Consider the following 8,348-nt stretch of genomic DNA (forward strand, 5'->3'; position numbering starts at 1 on the left):
GTTAGAGTGCGGGATTATCAACTTGATTTGTCTTTAAGCTAGGGTGCTTCTTAAGCTGAAAGAAATTTCAAAAACTTGTATCCCTCGTTTGAAATTATTATTAAAATCTTCCTTTATAAAAAAAGAAAAAACGGTCATCATCTGCCCGTCTTTCTAAGGATTAGGAAGACGAAAGCTACGTCAGGTACGATACGGATTCGGCGGGTCAGAGGAAGCGGCGTATGCGTATATGTCCGGACAGTATAGCTGAAGAGTGAAGACGCATACGCCGTCAGCTCAGCACTCAGCTGGTAATATAATGCCAATCAGCTGGTCCGCCTTGCTCACAGAAAAATCAAATCTTTCTCGCAGTTCACACACGGGTCACGGCCGGGACAACCATGGCGGCGGCTGACTCCACTAAGCTCTCCCTCGCCTTCGTCCTCCTCCTCTCCGGTACGTATATATGCTCGGTTCCATGCATCGATCCATCGAGTTCGAGACTCGCGTGATCAGTGATGCATGCGCGGATCATCAGACTATTCTTGCGCACGCATGTTTCTCATTAATTGGACATTCTTGAAGCTAGCTAGCAGTGTACGTTCTGATGACCTGTGTGTGAATCGATCGATCTCTATTGTTCTCGCTCAGCGCTCGTCGTGCTCGGCGAGGTCGGAGGAAGCATGGCAGCCGACTGCTCGACGCTCCGGTGCATCCAGGGCGGCTACATCACCTGCGACAACTACCCGGGGAAGCAGCTGGACGGGTGCGACTGCGTCTGCGCGCCCGACAACGGCCGGAACTGCGTTCTCCACCTCCAGTCCGGCTCCACCTACAACTGCAGCCGCAGCAACAAGGGATAGCTAGCTAGTCGATCTCGACCAGTCTTCGACAATAATAATGCTTCAAGCTGTACGCTGTCGAATAGTAACAGTTGTGCTGAAACGACCGGGTGATGCGCAAATAATTTGCAATAAAACTATTTCTCTGTTGTGTTTTAAAGACACTTTAGCCTTAACTACTCTTCTATAAATAGATTCCATGGTTCCTCAATATGCTAATTGCTGAAATGAAGACTGTAGACAATTAATAAGCAAAAATGTAGGCGCAAACTTCGGAAAGTCAGGCAAGCACATCTACTTCATACTAGAAGCATCAAGTCCTTCTACAAACGACTAAGAAAAAGTCTGGTATAGTATTTGCTATTCTGAACATTACATAATTGAAGCAGCGCCACTGAAGTCTTACTTTGCAGTTTCCTTCACTACATGCCAGCTATTTGAGTACTTTGGAGTACCATCGGTGCCAGGCCGTTGCTGAAAAATCACACGTTTATAAGTCATCAAAACTCCGAGAAAATAAAATTTAAAAAATAGAATGGGCATGAAAAGTCTGAAAAATGAAACCTGCAAGCGGGCACGGATGACCTGCATGCAGATTACAAAAACCTTCAATCGATATGTTCAATGAGAAGGTAGAATATACTTATGGAGTTTATGAGAATATAAGTAAGAGTAAGAGCAAAGGAAATTGCCTGGTAAGGATAAGTAAGTAGAATAGCAGCTACTTTAATTTTGAACCAGCCCCAAGTGCCGCGAAATCGATGGAATTTAGCTAAGTATGAAGAGTGAAGAGAATGGAATATTAGGCAAGGTAGTAAATACCAACAGGATAGTATTTATATCTACAATTCTGCATATGTTATGGGTGGAGTCAAACCATATGATACTGCACGAACTATTTTCATAAAGCTGCTATATATGTCATCTCTGGCTTATATATATGTCATGACAAATGTTCAAACGTGTATATAAATTGAGACATAGGTTTTTGTCAGAAATTCCCTGAGTTTAGGATGACATATATATAAGCCAGATAAACTAACAAAGGTAGCACCATTGCGAAAAAAAAATGCATGCATTGTGTTGCCGCATTTATCTCGTTACCCTGTTTCAACCTGACTAGGTGACCGGGCCGGGTAGCAAGTTAGCAACACAAAACGTCTTCCAGTATACTATGGCATTTTTGGGAAATGTTTTGTTTATTGTTGTATAAACCACTTAAATAGAAATTTGCATCAGCTTCAATGCAATTTATTTTATAGGAAAATCCCGTGATATTTTGGTATGTTCTAGTGGAATTATGGATTTGTGGTTTGACCAACTGACAACATATCTATTTATTTTACAGGCAATTGGTAAATCGTTCAACATCACACCTTTAGTATGAATAATGTGGTATTTATTACTTATTATTTGCATTGACCACAAGAAGTATTATTACATCACTTTTATATCTGATTCGAGTTTTATATGGCATATCTGAAGCAAAGTATCAGGACCAGGCAAGCTACCTCTACTTTCAAAATCTATAAATCATTGGTAATGCAGTTTCAAACATGCAACCTATAATGTGGATACATGATCAAGCACATTGAATTTGACACAAGAAACTTGAAACTTGGTTGCATACTGATTAGAACAACAGCTTTTATTGTTTAGCAAGAAATAAAAATTGAAAAGGTTTGTGTAAATGTGCAAGGAAGAAAATTTGAAACGGACAATGTCCATGACTGCAACATTGTTTGAGTCGAATACAACATGGTGAGACAAGATTTGTAGACAAAGGTATCTTGTATAGACAAGAATAACCTGTTGACTGCTATACAGCATCTTATTGTAAAACTAACAAAGAACTCCTATTGATATTTTGTGCGGCAAATACCCGTCCTGTGAGACCTTTTCAGCTCATATGACCAATCCATCAGCAATTATCGCGTTCTTCAGTACGACAGTGATGCCAGATCGAATGTAGAAGCCTTCGGAAGTTCTATCAGCTTCATCTACACCCTGTGAAATGTTACACCCAGCCAGATTTGGTTTAGAGTTGATGATACATTCTATGAAGAGGTATGCATTAGAAAAAAAATAAAAGAGCAATGCGGGCAGAGAGAAAGAAGATCCTACAACTTGCGATAAACACATACATTGTACCCATCTTATTTTGTTGAAAATTGCAAAGTGATCTGACTGATTTCAGATAGTTTGCTAGTCACGGTACAGCTATATATTGAATAAAGGGGTAGAGATCAACTTACTTCAGAGTTGGAGATTACCACTTTCTTCCCTATCCTCGCATTCTTGTCTATGATACACTTTCTGCAGAGAGCAAAAGGGAAGATATTAGGATTGAATAGTAAAAGATGATGTCAAAGGAGTTAGTGGTAGAAGCAAAATATGCATTCATACTGAATCGTTGTATTCTCTCCAATCCCAATAGGAACTTTTCCTTCTGCAAGCAGCTCTCCTCTTTCCACGGCAGTTTCATAATAATCAGCGCCAAGCATTACAGTATCCTGCAGGGAAAAAAGATGAAAAGATACATTAGCCGCTAACTACAGAACATTGGACCAAATCTATGACAACTAATACTTGTTTCTCTATATCTGTGTAATGAAATACTCCAGGCAACAAAGGAAGAGATCTAGCCTTGAGGTGCACATTGGAGCCTATCCGAGAACGAACTCCAACAACACTATGTTCTATCCTGCAGTTATCCAAGAAACATCCGTGGGAAATGATTGAATCAGTGATCTGCAGTGACACCAACGTGTTAGAAGGGGACACATTAACCAGATAGGATAAATGAATGCCCCAAGTATCAAAATAAGTAAGCAAAGGCAGGGAACCATGGTACTAATAATTAATAACAAACGTGAAATAAATAATATAATATAGTGCAAAAAAGGACAATGTGATGACTCATTTTAGTACAGATAGACGGCATAACACCTTACTATTGTTGACCATAGATGGTGGTAGGTTTCTCCGTGATGTATACATTGGTTTGTCAGCATCGTAGAAACTGAACCTTGGAGGCTGCATAGTTCAATCAAAGGTGAGCAAAAGAGTTCAATGTTTCACAATCACTGCAACACCACAAACATTCAAAAGAATAATGCCAGAGCTGAGAAAATGAATGAACACTTGTGGTAGAAGGGTTTGCTTCAGTACTTTTCTAGAGAAATATAAAAAACGTAAAGCAAAGCAGTACAAAGAGTTACTCGAAGAGTTTGCAGAAAGCCAGTAATCATTAAACACGTACCTGTTCAGCAAGAGCAAGGTTTGCCTCAAAGAAGGACTTAATAGTTCCAATATCTTCCCAGTAATCATTGAAAAGATAAGCCTGAAATGTCCATCATAATATCAAGTCAAGATTTTGGGACAAGATTATGAGGCAGGATGAATACATAACTAAGATGGTGATATGCCTGTCTTCAAATAGTGCAAGATTTGCAGCGCAACTGTAACTTAACAAGTGAAGATGTTGCTGAAAAAGTTCTTACATACTAGCATGCATGCCATTTTTTTGTCGAATGTTCTGCATGGGGCATGGCATATTAAATTTCCGACTGTTTGTTAGCAGGAATGCAAATAGCAAAGTGATGCGATCCTGTTTCCTTGAACTATGCAACCATGCTTAAACAGTGTAATTGCTACTTGGAATCCAATATGTTAAATTCATAGGTACACGTACGGACGTACCTTTACATCGATTTCTTTTGCTGAAGCAGGAATTATTTCAGAACCAAAATCATTTGCAGTGGGAAAACGCCATCTGACCTAACGATGATATAGTCCGGCTTAAGGTAAACGAGTAATTGTGCAGTTAACTGAATAGAATATTTGAACATAAAATGGAGGATCCTAATTCCCTTTTGCCTGGATAATCACATAGATATTTTAATGAAACTCTGTGAGCTCCAGTAAGTTGAATTGACATACCTTAGAAGGTTTAGGAGTATGTCTTTCTTAAAAATATAGATCCCCATTGAAGCTATATAAGGTTTGTTTTCTGCTTCCTCCTTTGATAAGCCAAGCACTGTGGTGTCAACTTGCTGCAAACAATAAAATAATAGCTCATGAACTTCTGTTTACTTCAGTTATAAAATTTGTGCACCTAAATAACTACAGGGCAGTTGACAGGAAAGAAGAAAAAAGTCAAGCTTACCATTGCCTTTAATTCGTCTCCTTTTGGTTTCTCACTGAATGAAATTACCCTTCCAGTGTCGTCTATCTTCATTAGGCCAAAATCAGATGCCCGGCTGACATAAAAAAGAAACTCATTCATGATCAAATCCACAAGGAGACCAGGACCAAACGGGGTATGGAAATACATGAAAGAGAGTTTAGCGGATGCTCAAAATCAAGATTTTGTCTATAGCATATCAAAGAATGTATAATTAATCTAAACATATTATATGGAAATCCACTTGAGCAGTCTTGTACAGTGAATACTGGCTACTGAAATGGAAAGAGAATCACCTGCCATCAATTGGCAAACAACAGATGCTGATGCCTGCACCTCTTTGCCGATGACTCTGCAAGTGAAATCGAAAAAAAAATCAATATGTACTACATAAACAGCCTACCGGGAAAATTTATTTTACCTGAACAAAGTCCATGTAGTCCATACGGTAGAGATGGTCACCAGAAAGAATCAGCACATCTTCAATGTCTTTAGATTTTGCATCCTACAAAACATTATGTATTACAATTTCTTCAAGGAACAGCTTTGTGGTATTATAATAATATTACAAAGTAAAGCAATAGGGAACTGGCAGTCCCTTTGAACTCAACTTTGATGATTAGATGACCCTCAGATTTGCACTGATGATAATTAATAAAAAAGGAAAGATGTTTTTTGTCACGCAAGCAATAGAATAATATCGTTTGCTTTGTTTTTTTGTAACTGCATCGGGTATTTGATACTACACTGACACTATATTGGCATGTTTGTACAGTCCATGAAAAAGAAAGCATCAAACCGAACAACTCTTACATCGAAAAGCCAGTCGAACTGCCGAACTGCATCAGCAGTACCCTGAAACCACCTTTTCCCCTCCGTTCCAGGCCTCTGGGTTGCTGCTAGAACCTGAAAAACAGTCAGAATCCCGATCTGTCAAATACCCTTTCCAGATCACCAGAGATGAAGTGTTGAACCACGAATCCTTGTGGCTTTGTCAGCCATTCCCTAGAGAACTATATATATACGTATATTCTGGAGTTGGCACCTCGACGAATCCGTCTCCGATGGCCACGCCATTGCTGAAATCGTAGGCTCTGGAGAGGTGGCGATTGAGGGATTGCGAGTTGAACTGCGTGAGGATGTAGACCTTGTTGATCCCGCTGTTTATGCAGTTGCTCATCGGCACGTCGATGAGCCTGTACGCGCCGCCAATTGGCACCTGAAATGCAGAGGAACGGATGAGCTACACGTGTCTCCCAATCCACGAATTTAAATCCTTAGACACAACCGACTGCACCAGATTGTAGTTTTTTTTAAAAAAAAATGAAGAACTACTGAACTAATGGCATACTGGCACGCACTCACCGCGGGCTTGGCCCTGCGTCTGGTAAGCGGGAAGAGCCTGGTCCCGGCGCCACCGCCGAGGATGACCGCCACCACCGTCTTGGAGTTCCTAGCCTCCAGCGCCTGGTCCTCCGACTGCACCACGCACCCCAAACGAAACCCTCGTGAATTGTCATGGGATCATGGCCAGCTAGCGCGAAGGTCGAGAAGCAGAAAAAGGGCCGCTAAAAAACTGAAGCTGATCGAGAGAGCAAACTGACGGCGCCCACGGCGATGGTGGTGGTGGCCTCGGTGGTCGCGACGGACATCCGCACGGAGAAGCGTCTCCTGCCGCCGACAGCCGCCCACGGTCGCGGCGTCACGCGCGCGGCGCCCCTGCCGAGCACGCGCACGCCGGCCGGAGCTGGCGCGGTGGCGGCCACGCGCAGACCCATCGTCGCGGTCGCGGATAGCTGAAGCTGACGCCCAAAACCGAAACCGACTGACCTAGGTCGCTCGCGCTCTCTCTCTCCCTCTACAATGGCCAAGAGAAGCGGCGATCGTCGATTTGTCGTGAAGTCTCCAAGCTCCCCGTGCGTTTTTAAACTTTCCAGCAGCGCTTGGCAGCCGCATGGAGACGGATCAGCGGAAGAAGGGAAGACAAAGGCAGCGACGCGTAAAAAGCTCTCAGCTACACAAACCCACGGGTTCGCTTCACTGAGATGTGGACTCTACACGGAGTGCGGCGGGGCTGTCAGTGAGTGCGGGGTAGGCGTGGAGTCTGTGGGCGGAGGGGGACGGGGTCTTCTTTCACTGGCTCGCCAGTCGGTACGCTATCCGGCGCGAGGCCTGACGTCCACACGTCGCCTCCGCCTGCCGTTCTCGCCCGCTGTTGGCTTCTTTTTGAAGCTCCCGTGCCTCTCATGGCAGTCCGCGGGCCCACCGCACCCAGGGCTTCGGCTCGGCCGGTCGGCCCCGGTGGCGATTGGCATATTCCAGATCTCTGTGCCGGCATTGGACGCTTGCACACTGCAGTGTCACCGCTCTCACGGCTCGAAGTCGCGGTCACCCGAGTGGCGTGAGCTACTGAGCCGTGAGCGGCTTTGGGCAGCTCAGGAAAGGGGGCTTCGGAGCTTGCTCGCCCGATAATACTCATCGGCCAAAGATAGGCTTTGATTTAGGGCTTAAAAAAACTCGAGGCTCGAGAGCTGGTTCGAGCTTGGACGGCTCGTCATATTTTTCGAGCTAGTTGGTCTAGCAAGATAGCTTATTTTGGCTCGTGAACTGTGCTAAATTATTTAAATTATAGAATAATGATGAATATTGAATAATTTTACTTATAATATTAAATGGTGTTTATATTTTCCATATCTATACACTATATAATCACGATTTTTTATTAAATATAACTTATATTGAAGAGTCCCAACAACAACTTTAGTAGACCCACTACTTGCCCTCTACCCTACCCTCTACCTTACTTTTGGGTTCTAGAGTAAAACCAAACTCTAACATCCCTCTTACTTGAATATTGAAAAGTAGGAAAGCCTCTATTGTCCCATGCCACCCTTCATTCATGAATCACCTCACCCCTACTTTATATATGTTTTATGTCTCCACCATGCTCATACAAACGCACCTCCTCTTCATGGGTGTAGTATGTTGCCCCCATCATCATAGGCTTGAAAATATGGTCTAGAGTGTTGCCTTTGTTGTCCTCACTAGTTAAAATTGTCCTTGGCCCCCAACTTTCTACCTCACTCCATCTACCACTTATGTGCGCTCACCAACGTTCTTTCTCTAGGATCTTCCCCCAACTCTTCCCTTTCACTACCACGTCCACTACCTGTGACACTCGTATCCATTCACCCCACATGAGTTCCACCCTCCTTAGTCGCCTCAACCCTTATGGGACGTATCTAGAGCCACCACACTCACCCCGACCACATTTGGATCTCGTGCACTTGGAACACCACCACCATGTATCATGTCCATGACAATACGGGTCCTACATATTG

At 43.2% G+C, this 8,348-nt stretch overlaps 2 protein-coding genes across 2 annotated transcripts; one reads left to right on the forward strand and one right to left on the reverse strand.

Annotated features, from left to right (window-relative positions):
* Nucleotides 1-255: 255 nt before the first annotated feature.
* Nucleotides 256-997, forward strand: LOC100275716 (uncharacterized). Its single transcript, XM_008667143.3, has 2 exons — nucleotides 256-435; nucleotides 631-997. The coding sequence occupies exons 1-2, from the start codon at nucleotides 381-383 to the stop codon at nucleotides 840-842; spliced, it is 267 nt and encodes an 88-aa protein (XP_008665365.1). The 5' UTR covers nucleotides 256-380; the 3' UTR covers nucleotides 843-997.
* A 1,699-nt stretch (nucleotides 998-2,696) lies between these two features.
* On the reverse strand, nucleotides 2,697-6,853 carry LOC100101531 (plastid ADP-glucose pyrophosphorylase large subunit). The gene is made up of 15 exons (NM_001112547.1): nucleotides 6,612-6,853; nucleotides 6,373-6,486; nucleotides 6,053-6,226; nucleotides 5,821-5,913; nucleotides 5,429-5,512; nucleotides 5,304-5,359; nucleotides 4,990-5,083; nucleotides 4,764-4,876; nucleotides 4,524-4,596; nucleotides 4,084-4,164; nucleotides 3,771-3,857; nucleotides 3,468-3,572; nucleotides 3,228-3,334; nucleotides 3,077-3,137; nucleotides 2,697-2,828 (listed from the first exon to the last, which is right to left on the reverse strand). The coding sequence occupies exons 1-15, from the start codon at nucleotides 6,783-6,785 to the stop codon at nucleotides 2,727-2,729; spliced, it is 1,518 nt and encodes a 505-aa protein (NP_001106017.1). The 5' UTR covers nucleotides 6,786-6,853; the 3' UTR covers nucleotides 2,697-2,726.
* Nucleotides 6,854-8,348: the final 1,495 nt, after the last annotated feature.

This window comes from Zea mays, chromosome 1 (genome assembly GCF_902167145.1).
Source record: "Zea mays cultivar B73 chromosome 1, Zm-B73-REFERENCE-NAM-5.0, whole genome shotgun sequence".
Taxonomy (NCBI): domain Eukaryota; kingdom Viridiplantae; phylum Streptophyta; class Magnoliopsida; order Poales; family Poaceae; genus Zea; species Zea mays.

What these genes read in the sequence shown, in the direction of transcription:
- LOC100275716 (XM_008667143.3), top strand. Translation starts at nt 381, where the DNA reads ATGGCGGCGGCTGACTCCACTAAGCTCTCCCTCGCCTTCGTCCTCCTC. An exon ending in CTTCGTCCTCCTCCTCTCCG is followed by an intron (nt 436 to 630) that starts GTACGTATATAT and finishes GTTCTCGCTCAG; the next exon opens with CGCTCGTCGTGCTCGGCGAG.
- LOC100101531 (NM_001112547.1), bottom strand. Translation starts at nt 6,785, where the DNA reads ATGGGTCTGCGCGTGGCCGCCACCGCGCCAGCTCCGGCCGGCGTGCGC. An exon ending in GGAGAGAATACAACGATTCA is followed by an intron (nt 3,138 to 3,227) that starts GTATGAATGCAT and finishes TGCTCTCTGCAG; the next exon opens with AAAGTGTATCATAGACAAGA. An exon ending in TGGTAATCTCCAACTCTGAA is followed by an intron (nt 2,829 to 3,076) that starts GTAAGTTGATCT and finishes AACATTTCACAG; the next exon opens with GGTGTAGATGAAGCTGATAG.